Raw genomic sequence first — 12959 nt, forward strand, 5'->3', positions numbered from 1 at the left:
GAGGCTCAAAGAGGTTCAGTGAGTATAGAACATATTAAGGTCATAAAATTAATAAGTGGGAAAGTCTGGTTTCAAATCTTGGACTTTGTAAATCCTTAGTATTCTTTCCATTATACCTTGGCATTCCCGAGTGAAAATTTGAACAAAATCTTTCCAAACTCTGGTATTTTGTTTCTTTTCCAACACCATAGAAAATTCTTTTACTATTTTCTATTTTTTAGCAAAGGAGATATTTGTATGTGGAGCTATTGCTGTCAAAAGAAAAGGGATAATTGATCTGGCAGTAGGCAGAGATACTTCCATTGAGTATGTGGCTTTGAAAACCCATTTTAGCATTTGTTTGACTCAAAGGATTTATGAGCCTCCAGAGTTGTCGGGGTTCTGTGGAATCCACTGTCTATATTAATCTGTGGTTATCTTTGGTTTTTGCTAGTGGAGCATTACAGCTCTCAAAATTCATAGCAAGCATCTTACATTCTACTTTATTTCAATTTAACAGAATAACATTGTAAACTTGACCCACTTCTGGCAAATATTTAAGTTAATGTTTCACAAAATAACACAACCTCCTTTTGGGAATTGATTTCTAGGCAACTGATAAAGCATTGAAGTGTTACCTTTTTTTTTTTTTCTTTCTCATTTTGATGTGGACTTGGATGGGCAAGGGGAGGGAAGAAGTTGTTATGATGCAGAGGCAAATTTGGAAAGGCAGAGTTTTTTCCTCCAGAGAATCTTTGTTACCCTGTAATGAACTGCCTACAATCCAGGATGTTGCAGCCTGCTTGCTTAGTATCCTGCAGAAATGTCCATATCATGTCAGGTCTGTGCTATGTTCTAAGTAACTGGTGACTTGTTAGCTTAGAGACCAACTTCAGGATTGTTTTATATAAGGAAACTTCCCCCGTGATACTCCTGCCTCCTTTTGTAACCTGGTACAATCGTGGTATTTGTTTATCAAAGAACTCTTGCCTCTATGTTTTTTCCTTCTAAATGTTCTTTTTACTAAGAATATTAATTATAACATGAAAGAATGAATTTATTCCATGAGCTCATTTTTAAATTCTTACTGGAATTTTTCATTTGTGATTTTATATCTCTCTCCTCTCAATCTGAAGAAGGAAATAAGTTAAAACTATTATTTTAAGGTACTGATTTTACTTGTTCTGACGTTCTTAAACATTGGTTTTTGTGAGTGTTTTGCTTGAATGAAGACTGTGGAATTAAGCCTTTTATGACTCAAGATTTGGGGGTATTAAAAGCCAAATGCATGGTTTTTTTTGGTTTGTTTTGCCTTTTTTTTTAACTTCCTAAAATACGGTTTTATTATAGTAAATAGAGAAACATTTTAGAGAATATTTTGTGTTATTAAGGAAACATTTAATATTTTGTTTAAATTTTATATTATTTTACTTTATTTTTTTTAAAGATTTATTGATTTATTTATTTGACAGATAGATAGAGAGACAAGTAGGCAGAGTGGCAGGCAGAGGGAGAGGGAGAAGCAGGCTCTCCATTGAGCAGGGAGCTGGGTGTGGGGCTCGATCCCAGGACCCCAGGATCATGACCTGAGCTGAAGGCAGCCGCTTAACCGACTGAGCCACCCAGGTGCCCCTAAATTTTATATTATTTTAAAAGCTTTTATTTATTTGACAGAGAGAGCAAGAGAGCACAAGCCTGGGGAGCAGTTGGAGAGGCAGAAGCAGGCTTACTGCCAAGCAGGGTGGGGCTTGATCCCAGGACCCTGGGATCATGACCTGAGCCGAAGGCAGACACTTAACCATCTGAGCCACCCAGGCGCCCCCTAAATTTTATTTTTCAAAGTATACTTATTTCCCTGTACAGTGTTCTCCACCCCACACATCCCTGAGCATTTTTCTGTTTTGTTCTTTTTTTTTTTTAATGGTCTTCTCTGTTTTTTGTTTGCAGGCAGCTATCAATGGTGTAATACCCCAGGAAAATGGCATTCTACAAAGGTATGTTATAAAGTGCCTAATGGTAGGATGAGAATTTAGCCAAGCAAAAAAGAGACAATTGTTAATTTTTTTGTTTAACTTTTTGATAGAGCATTTGATCTTTGGTGTAGAAGCTCTATTAGTTACTGTTCTTTCAGATAATTTTATTATATCAGTTTCCTAAAGTTTCCAACTTTTAACTATATAAGGTTATTTCAGAATGAGTGATACTATGTTTAATGGTGGTTTTATTTTATTTTTAAAAAAGCTTTTCAAGGGCATCTTCTAATTCATAAAATGGAAGGAACTGAATCTCTGTAGCTCTAGAGCATGGTTATTGTCTGCCTATCCAGGCTTTATCTTCAGCCTTACTACATTCTGTTTTTTTCTTCACTTTTGGTTTCTAAATTAAGTATATGATAATTTGCAACAATTTGCATAAGTCCTTAATTGATGAAACTTCCCAAAGCACTGAACTGTTTCACCTGAAGAATGCATTGTTAACATGTGGAATGGTCTTCGTGGTTTTGTGTCATTGCCGGAGGGTAAAATTGGAAGATGATGCCAAGAGAACTATAAGTTACAAAATAATTCCTTAAATTAGAAATAACTTTTCATAAGTTTTCTTTCCTTAAAATTGGAGACTGGTTTGGATTAAAAGAGGACACTATAGAGTCATAGGAGGTAAAACCATTCCCCCTTCCAAGTGTAGTTTAATTACTTGATTTTTTCCCCCCTCTCTTCTCAGTTCAAACTTTGGCTTGAATTTTGGTGGCTAGGATTTCTAAGTCACTGAAGCATGATCTGCTGAGTGCAGATGAGGCAAACAGAAACAGCAGACTAAGACTGAGGTTGTTTTGGAGAGGAAGAAAAGTGCTGTTGCAAAACCATCAAAAAATTCACCATGAACTGCAAAATGTGCTATACTTTATAGGAAACTGTATATTTAGAAAGGAAGCAAATTCTGTTTGGTACTTGTACTACCCTTAGTAATTAATAGACCTTCCCCACCATTTTTTAAAAACTGTCAGAAAAAATTTCATCCAGAGTAAATGTGGCTGATTTCCAGAGTCTGTACCAATTTTTTGTTGTTGTTGTTCAAAAGCATTAGTTTTATTGAAATCCTTGTCTAGAAAGCAAACCAGGTGATTACAGGAACTTCCTTTATGATCATTTTTTTCCTTGGTTTAGAAAGTTTTAGACTTCTAAATATGGCTTCAGTTTTATTCTTGAGTAAATGTTATTCCACTTTCTGTTCCAAAGTTTTTGCTTGTTAAACCCTTGTGGATTCAGCTTCTGGGTTCTGAGTACATATTGGATACATCTTAAAATTAACAGTATTTTGCTGTGGGTGAACTCTAGAAATTTCCTCATCCCTGGAAACATCCCATCTCTCCTGTCACTAATGGTACTTTTTGCTTAATATTTTATAAGTAGAGATTCAGCACTAAATTGATTTCTAAAACTATAAAATTTGGAGTTTAACGTTCATCAGAGTAGGTTTTTGTTTTGTTTGCTTGTTTAATTAAAGGAATGAATCATATGTGCATAGAAGAAAATCGGTTGTATCTAGCAATAGTCTTCAATTCTCTCCCTTCCTAACTTTGTTATTTAGGTTTGAAATCACTGTGGACTTGACGTAACTGAAAATTCCTCTTGTGTATCTCCTAACCAGAGGAAAATGAAAGAGGGCTCTTTGTTGCTTTCTCATTGGCTTAACACTGAAAGTGGAAGACTTAATAGTAGGAATGGTATATGTAGGTAGTTAAAAGGATTTTTGTTTTGTATGTTTTACTTTTGTAGTGTAGTCTTTGAATGCAGGTGACTCTTAATTTGTCGGTTCATACTTCGACAGAGGAAAGAGCTACTAAAAAGATTTTTTAATATGAATTATTTTTGGATGGAGAAGAGCCCAATCCCTGTGCTTTATAGCTTTTCTTGAAATCAGATTTTTGTGTGAATTCAAAAGTGGGAATATGGTTTTTAATGTTCCCATAAAGTTCAAAGCAAAGAAACTAACATTTTTTAAATGCTTAAGGCACTGTGCTAGGTAATTGATATATTTTTCATCATTTAATACTTACTGTAACTCTTAAGAGGTTCATATTTCATAGTGAGGAAACTTAAGGTTGGAGAGTTTACATAGTTTTGTCCAAGCTCACAAATGTAGTACATGGTGAAATCTGTATTGTCTCATTTTAAAAGCCATGCATTTTTTGATACCACTCTGCCCTATTCAGGGTCAGCAAACTAGTCATGTCATACCTTTTTTTAAAAGATTTTTTTCCTTTGGGTAAAAAAGTTGGAATTTAATACATGTGTATAAGATCTTTCTCCCATAGGTTTGTTTTACAGTTACTATTTTAGTTGTAAGCAAGTAAAGGCAGATATTATTATCCCTCATTTTACAGGTAGAGAGAATAAGGCATGAAGTGACTTGGCCCAGATGATACAGCATGATGTTGATGGAGTCAGGATATAAGCAAGTCTTCTGCCTCATCCTCCAAGGCTTATTTTACTAGACATACTGCTAATACAACATTTTATATACTGTGTGACTTATGCTGTCATAAATGTAAGCCATTCAGTCATAGAACATCAAATGTGTGCATGTTTATTTACTACATCTTGGTATAATACTTTATTTATTTAGCATATTGTCCAGAGCCTTTTTAAACATTATTTTTGGAGACAGTTATTGTTAGAAGGAAGTGCTAATGAATTACTTATGTTAGTAGACAGCACATGCTATATTTTCTAAAAATTTTATGAATCAGTAGTATAATTTTCCTCATTGACTAAGTGGGTAGTATTTGTCAACTCATATTTATTTTTTTGACCCAGACAGTCTGTATGTTTCTTTATCCATTGTTTAATTCATTGAGGAAACCTAGAGAAGACTAGGCATTTTTTTTCTAGTTATTTGCTGTTAGGTTTTCAGAATATATAAATGCTGAGGTTTTTGATACAGATAATATCCATTTTGGTCAGTTAGTTTCTATTTATTGTCTTTTCTGATGCTCATTTAAGAATCTGATTTAAAAAAAAAAAAGAATCTGATTTTTTTCTAAAGACAAATTTATCTTTAAAACACATACATGTTTTTGTTTTGTTTTTGTACCTAGAAATTTTACCTTGGGATGGTTTTTTAAAAATTGAAATAAACATGTACAGAGTTTCTGTTTGCTTTGTTCATTGCCTTCCAATGATATGTGTGGTTTGTAGAGCAAAGTTGACTGAGGATAAATACACTCCTTTAGTTGACCTTTAGATCTAAAATAGATTTCTCCATAGAGTTTCCCTTGCCAATCAGTGTATTTTTTTTTTAAATTATTGATTAACTAGAAAAGAATAGTGAATAGATCAGATTATAGAATGGTATCTTCATAGATGAAGTCTTAAAAATACCTTTTTTTTTTTTTAAGTCAACAATTTTGGATGTCTTTGTACTCTATGGATACCATTGAATATTAGTCAAAATTGATAGGATCATTAACTGGTAGTCTCTCTTTTTCCCTCTTTTTTTGTTTTTGGATTGTAAATTCATTATTTTTTATTGATCTTGAAATAAAATAATTATAGCCAATAAGAAAATTCTCAAGTGAAAACTTTCTAAAAAATTCTCTTGGGTTGACAACACACCAAATAGCCTGCTATGATTAGAAATGTTAAACTGTCTCCTAGAGTTAGGGTTTGGTAAAGAAAAAAAAAGGCACACTAGAGTGTTTCAAACACAGGGAATTTCATATAGGGAATCAGTTCCAGAGATGTGGAGCAGATTGAAAGAGCAAAAAGGGAATACTGAGACAATTCAGATATAATGACGTCAGGAAACAGCTGGACTAGCAGGCAGGCCCAGCTGTGGGTGGGGTGGTCCTGCTATGCTTGAGGAAAGGTGCATAGGTCAAGAGAAGATTTACAGCTGCAGCATCCTCTGAGTAGGGTGGGCACAACCTGGACTGTGTGGACTGGGTCCAGGGTATTGCAGGAAGCCTGCTCTAGGACAGGTCTGTCTGGGAGAGCTCCCTGCTAACCATTAAAGGACACAAAGTCACTCCTAGTATTAGAAGAAAAAAGGAAAGTGATTGGGAGAGATTGAGGTTAACAAGACTTTGAAGCCCAGAGGAAGGGCCCTAGCAACTTGACCCTAGACATAAGAGAAAGAAATCCTGCTCAGCTGATGCTGGTACCTCTGCAGGATGCAGAGGCTTGTTTTGAAGTACTGAAAGAAGCTAGAAGCTAACACCAGTGGCTGATGCTAAAACAAAGTGGGTGTCATTGTTAGAGTAATGTCACTGCTAGGTCACTGGTGTTAAGATCAATGTGCAAAACAGAAGAAGAAGAAAATTTTGTGTGTGTCTGTGCACACACTTGTGTGGTGCTACATTTTTGTTACTGTTACTGTTAAGGCCATGATTAATATTTACCAGTTTCTTCTTCCACTCTTTATATTCCCTCTGCCAGCAACTCAGATAGTCAAGTTTCTTTACTTGGTGGGACATCTCAAACATTTATTCTGAAATAGTCAGAATCCTCAGTGGACCTGCCTTTTTTAAATTGGCTGTAGTTTTCCACTAACTCATAATTGGAAATGCCTCAGAAAATAGTTCATTGTATAGCAGCAACCCAGTTTTTTCTTGGTAATCAGGACCTCCCACCTCACTTCGTACCCCCTTATTTTGCTAGTTGATTCAGTAATATGAAGAGTAGAAAATGGCCAAGTGGCACTCTCAGGTTCTAATTCTATGAAAAGTATTGTGGAAACATTACATACTTGGGAACCATGACCTCTGAACCACCAGAGCCCACAGTAGCAGGAAGCAAAAATTCTGTTGTTATTAGGAGTAATAAAAGGAACCACTACTGACACTTAATTCTCATACCCATGTTTTCTGGCAATATGAGAAATAGCACTGTGTTTTGGTCACTGATATAAAGCATACACTACATCCTTTAAGGTGGAGACCCAAGTTTTGAGTATGTTGTCTCCCAACTGTCTTCAGCAGGACAATTCACTGTTCTGACAACTAGGTGCTTCTGGCTAACAGTATATACGAATGATACCAGCACTACACTTCTTTTGCTGTGAAATGAGTTCCTTGATTAGAACCAGTGTTGTGTTTGAAGCCTTAGATCAATAAGGCATTCCCTCAGTACATGAATGGTGGTGCTGGCAGAAGTATTGCTGTCAGAAAAGTCAATTTCATATCCAGAAAAGTATCTTTTTAAGGGAGAACATATTGCTCCCTCCTCCATGATAGAAATGATCCATTACCAGATCCCTAAGTAATGATGCCATATTGGGGACTCAGTATTAGTCTCTGTTGTTTGCAGTGTAGACACTTGGTAGTTTCCCTAGCCAGATTCAGACGTGATAAAGGGGAATTGATGTTGTATCTATGTCTAACCTCCACTCCTATTGGCATGGCCACATTATATATTAATGCAATTAATATATAATTAATGTAAGCTGACTTACATCAATAGAACAATGTCATCTTATGCACATTGAGAGCCTTTTTTTCCAGTGGATAGCCTGTAGGCAACATCCCCCACAGAAACATATATTCACATTTTGTGTCCATTCTGAAAGTTCCGTTTTCATATCTTTTCCCCAGATTCCCTTGTCACCCAACTTTTATTTTTTCCAAGTCCTGATCAGCTGGCCAACCTATTGTCTGTTGTCCATGGTTCAAATAGATTTGTACCTCAAGCAGTCTCTTTCTAAATGAAAAAGTCAACCTGTGGTACAATCCCAAGTTCTCCCCATTAGGAAGCTTTTCTTTCACTACTGTCTTCCTGGGTTATCTTTGGGGGCTGTAATGCTTTAGCGTTTGTTTTTGGTTGGTATGAGCATGTATATTATATAAACATCTTTTCCTTTCCCAGTCCAAATCTTTTCTTCATCATTTAACTTAGTTATCTCTTATTATCAATGGGAAGTGCAAGATATAGCAACTGGCCTTTTACCCTGATTGCTTCTGATCACTGGACCCCAGAAACCTCACCAAGGTGGCGGGCCCCTGCATTTTTGTGGCACGTATCTTCTACTCTCTATCATACATGTGTCTTATCAAAGCACCCAAGTACTTGCTACTCTTCTCTTCAGGATCAATTCACATTGTTATCAATGTAATGTTGTTTTGTGGAATGTCTAGGTCATCAAGATCTCTCCAGACTAGATTGTTATGCTCGAGAGCAGGAGAGTTGATGTAATCCTCTGAAAAAGACAGTGAAGGTATATTGTTTACCTTGCTGGGTAAAAGTAAAATGCTTGTCTTGGTGATTGCAAATTAATATAGAGAAAAAAACTATATGCAAGATCAGTTGCTTCCTGTTACTAACCTACTAACCCTTCCTACATAGTAACCCTAACTCCACAGATCAGGAAGTCAATATAGAATGTCTGCTGGTTACTGAGTATGTCTCTTTCGGTTATGCGTTCAGAATCTGGAGAAGAAATTGCAGGGTAGTTTGACAGATTGTTTGAACATGGTATGTGTGGATTTGGGCCCAAACTTCATTTACCACCATAATCTTCCACTTTTATATCCCCAGGAATTAATATCAGTTTAGAGTTAGCATCTAGTAATCCCCTAAAAATTTAGATATTTTCCTTTTATCAGTACACAAACACCCTAGTAAATGGCTGCAGGCCTCTTAGGAAAAGTCTTAGAGGAAAATTTCCAATGCATATGTGTGGTTCCCCGTTGCATGGTCTTTGTGGGGATCAGGGACTTTATGTCTCTGAAACAACTTGTGTTTGGAAACTGAGAGTGGCTATGACTGCCCATTGTGTTACAGACATTAGGTTTTAGGCTATCAGGTCTAGGGTTTAGATCAAGTAATATTTTAGTCAATTGACTTTTAATTTGGTTCCTTAGAAATAATCATGTTCTGGGGTGCCTGGGTGGCTTAGTTGGTTAAGCGTCCAACTCTTAATTTCAGCTCAGATTGTGATCTCAGAATCTATGAGATTGAGCCCTTTGTGGGGTTGGGTGTGGAGCCTGCTTAGGATTCTCTTTCTCCCTTTCTCTCCGTCCCTCTCCCCCACCGTGCTTGCTCTCCCTCTCAAAGAAGAAAAATAATTATGTACAGTTAAACACTTCTAAAGATCTCTGCAGGTTGAAATCTTCTGATTGCCACTTCTTGTCTATGCTGTCCATTAACATAATTGCTCCCACCTTTTTCTTACTAAATTCTGCCATTTGACCTGAGCACTTTGGGATCTCATGCCCATTAAGGAAACTTATTCAGTGGTGTCATCTCCTCATGTCATTCCCAACCCATGGAAGACAGCCACTACAATTTTTCAAGAATGCAGACCTCCCCTCCCCCCTTACTAATGTATTTCTTAATGCTTTAGTGCAATGTCCTCTGGGACCTCATGGATGATGTAGTAGGAGGATGTATGTATGTTCAGATTGTGCATGGTGAATCCACTTGAGCATTCTTATTTTTCTAAGCATCTGGATTTCTTCTACATTTTGCCAGGAAAGTTTGGGCATTTCATCTTCATTAAATGTAGACTCCTTTGGGACTTAAGTTTCATTCAGTCAACAAGCAAACTATTAGAGGACTTAGAGCTGCTTAAGCAAACATGTTATATTTGGCCCTATCCAAACTCTTTTGGTCAAATTCACTTCAAATTCATTTCCTTACCTATTCCCTAGGTTTTTGCTTTATCAAAATCTTATAATTATTTTGGATATAAGCCCTCTCTCAGTTAAGACATTGTACTTATTCTCCTGGAGCATGCCTAGATCTGATTTTAGAGGCAGTAAGGAATGGTGGGGGTAGGTTTCGACAATAGGCATCCTTTTCCAAGGCAATGGTCCAAGTAAGAGCATTACCAGTTTTTTGGTTTTTTTTTAAGATTTTATTTATTTACCTGAGAGAGAGAGAGGGATAGCACAAGCAGGGGGAGTGGGAGAAGGAGAAGCAGACTCCCTGCGGAGCAAGGAGCCCGATGTGGGACTCGATCCCAGGACCCTGGGATCATGACCTCAGCTGAAGGCAGACGCTTAACGACTGAGCCACCCAGGCGCCCGAGCATTACCAGTTTTCAGGCAAGAGGAGGCTAACTTCAGTCATGGGAAGAGGAGTTGTTTCTGTTTACAAAAGAGGTTCAGAGGGACTCTGTGGGTTCAAGATTGTAACCTTCATCTGAATTCACTTGGGTATCCCTATTCCACATTTTAGGGTCCCACTCCTTCTAAAACAGTGCTGTAATTTTCACAACAGAGGCTTAGAAAGTATATGTACTCAGCTTTCACTGTAGTTATGTAAGCTGCAAAATTAAATTTTGTGTTTGGGATTCTCAGTAGGATCATACCTGGAGGACGGGAAATAAGAAAGTGCTACTTCAAAAGCTCTAGCTTTCTTATCATGGCTTGAACTGAAAGTTAATAACCCAAAGTATGTCATTTTCTTCTGTTAAGCTTTCCAGAAGCAGCCAGCTCAAGGTCTTTATTGTTATTATTACTACCGTGATGGCCAAGTCAAATAGTCATTTGTCCCCTTAGGCACTTGTTTTAATAGGTATGTGATCATAATGAACTATAAGTGGTAATTCAATTAATCATTATGCCAGTGCATGATCACTAGTATCTCATTTTCCATTGGCAAAGAGCTCATCAGTGTATTGAAGGTCAAGGACGTAATCAAACCAATTCCTGAATCCTGTTTCTGGGACACCTCCATTACCAAAAAAAAATTTTGGGTATTTCAAGTTTAGTGTAGGATTGGTTACACAGGTGTGGAAGACTAAAAGAGCAAAAAGTAAAACTGAAGTAACCTATGTATAATAGCTGCTTCAGGAAGTTACCACTCTTAGGTCTAGGTCAAAAGGATTAACAGAACTTTAAAGCTCCGAGGAGTCCCTTGGACCTGAGTGAGGATCAGGCCTCTGTGGAATGCACACTGTCTAGCTGTTATTGGTGTCTGAGGGGATGTCAAGAAGCTGGTTATATGGATACTGAAAAAAGCCAGGAGACTGAAAGCTACAGGATGACACTGATAGATGGATATGCAAATAGGAAGAAGGAAGGCTTTCCTCCTCTCCTCGTAACACGATCTCTATCTAATAGTATCCCCTATTTGCAGAATCTATTGGGGAAACATGCCAAAGGACAAATAGAATTTTGCAGAATGCTAGCCCCAGCATCACACAATAGACTACAGAAGGATGAATTTGTAGTTAAGAAAACAGTAAGTCAGGGACCAGCCTATTAACTTTAGCTGTTTTTCCGAGGTTCTGAGAAGTTGTGACAAAATTGAGAGATATGAAATATTGCACACATTCTCTTCATAGATACTCACTTTGGATTCCAATAGTGATAGTCTTTCCTGCTTTGGACATTTTCTTTTCCATCTCTTACTTCTAAGATTACTTTTCTTGAATCTTAACAACTGGGAGAAAGTGTAGGTTTTTGTCTTTGGATCAGTGATTACTAGAGTATCTGAACTCTCATCATTTTCACACTTTCTTGGCTATGATGTACAATGAGAAATACCTGGAATCCAAAACACACATATGCAAATATGTATCTGAATCAAAAGTTTTGGGAAACAATACATGGTCCTAATTATTAAGTGCCATGTACTGATCATTTGTATCCTATCCTATCCTATCCTATTCTTTAAAAGACGATCACAACTCACAAAAATCAATTTTGTAATCTAAATTTGGTAAACACTAATCAGAGCAATAGTGTGAAGTAAATGTAAATATTTTTTCCTGGCTTGTTGGTATCAGTAGTGCTTATTTGTGTGTTTTTGGTCGTTCTTGTTTTTGTTGTTCTTGTTCAGGTTCCCAATCTGTTGTTTTCCCGTAAATTTAGGGTGAGAAAAAAGATGTTTTAGAAATGAGCTTGTAGTTTGGTGGTGGTGGAACATATATACAAAATGATGTTTCAGTGGAAGCATTCCTTATATTCTCTTCTTCCTTACTCCTCCCAGTGAGGGGGAAAAAAGTGACTATATATGTAAATTAAGTGAGAGAAAAGCCAAATTCTTTAATAATTATTCCTTTACTCATTAGTTTGTTAAATATTTAAGTACTTTCTCTGTAAAATCTTGAGCTCCAGGCAGAGGATACAGCCATTAAAAACACAAATGTGAACTTTGCCCTTGTGGAACTTATATTCTCTGGGGGGTCCTAAATGTCAAATGATTAATACCAATTATAATTGGTAGTGGTGAGGAATTAGAACCAGTCTGAGGTAGTAAAACATGCTCTGAGTTGAAAAAGATTCAATCTGAGATATGAAGGGTAAATATAATTAGCTAGAAGAAAGATAGAATATTGGGATGATATGGGAAAGAAAGAATATTCTTTGAAGGAATAGTCTGTGTTCCCCTATGAAATGGGAAGGATCAAGGCGAGACGGAAGAAATGAAAGGCTGTTAATGGCTGTTAAAAGAGAGATTGGAGATAGCCTAGCACAAGCTAAGGATGGGGAGGTAGATAGGATTTGGATCATATAGGGGCTTATATGCCTCTTTAGCTCTGTATGAAGAGCAGAGGGGAATATTGAAGAAAATGACATGAAGACATTTCTATAATTTCATTTTTGTGGTGGTAAGGAATGACATGCAGGGGAGCAAAGGAACCTTCAGAGAGATTAGTTAGGAGGCTGTTCCATCAGTCCATGTAAGAGGTGCTTGTGGCTTGCGCTAGGGTGTCAGCTTCAAAGGGGAAAGGTGGATGACTTAAGTAAAAGATATTTAGGAGGTAAAATTGAAAGGACTGACTAGATATGGGAGTTGCGAAAAGGTATCAAGGATAATGCTGGAAGTTTCTGGCTTGGGTAGCTAATATGAGGAACAACGGAGGGAGGATCAGGCTTGGGGAAACATTAATGAGTTAAACTTTGGATATACTGAGTTTGATGTTTGAGATCTTACTAGGTACCAGGCAGTGTGCTAAGCTTTTCATGTAAATACCTGATTTAATCCCTACAAATATAATTAATTTTCCCATTTTAGAAATGAGATAACTATTAA

The 12959-nt window shown here is 36.9% G+C and overlaps 1 protein-coding gene across 2 annotated transcripts in view; it reads left to right on the forward strand.

The window, feature by feature from the left end:
- The window catches only part of FAF1 (Fas associated factor 1), a 500825-nt gene that overhangs the window by 149447 nt on the left and 338419 nt on the right, over window positions 1–12959 (forward strand). For both annotated transcript variants that reach the window (XM_064589173.1, XM_064589174.1), the window contains exon 3: window positions 1927–1973. In XM_064589173.1, the coding sequence (XP_064445243.1) occupies window positions 1927–1973 (47 nt within the window). The remainder of the gene's footprint in view (window positions 1–1926; window positions 1974–12959) is intronic.

The sequence above is a fragment of the Mirounga angustirostris genome, unplaced genomic scaffold (genome assembly GCF_029215605.1).
Source record: "Mirounga angustirostris isolate CCGP_5_RB_7025 unplaced genomic scaffold, mMirAng1.0.hap1 SCAF_4, whole genome shotgun sequence".
Classification (NCBI taxonomy): Eukaryota; Metazoa; Chordata; class Mammalia; order Carnivora; family Phocidae; genus Mirounga; species Mirounga angustirostris.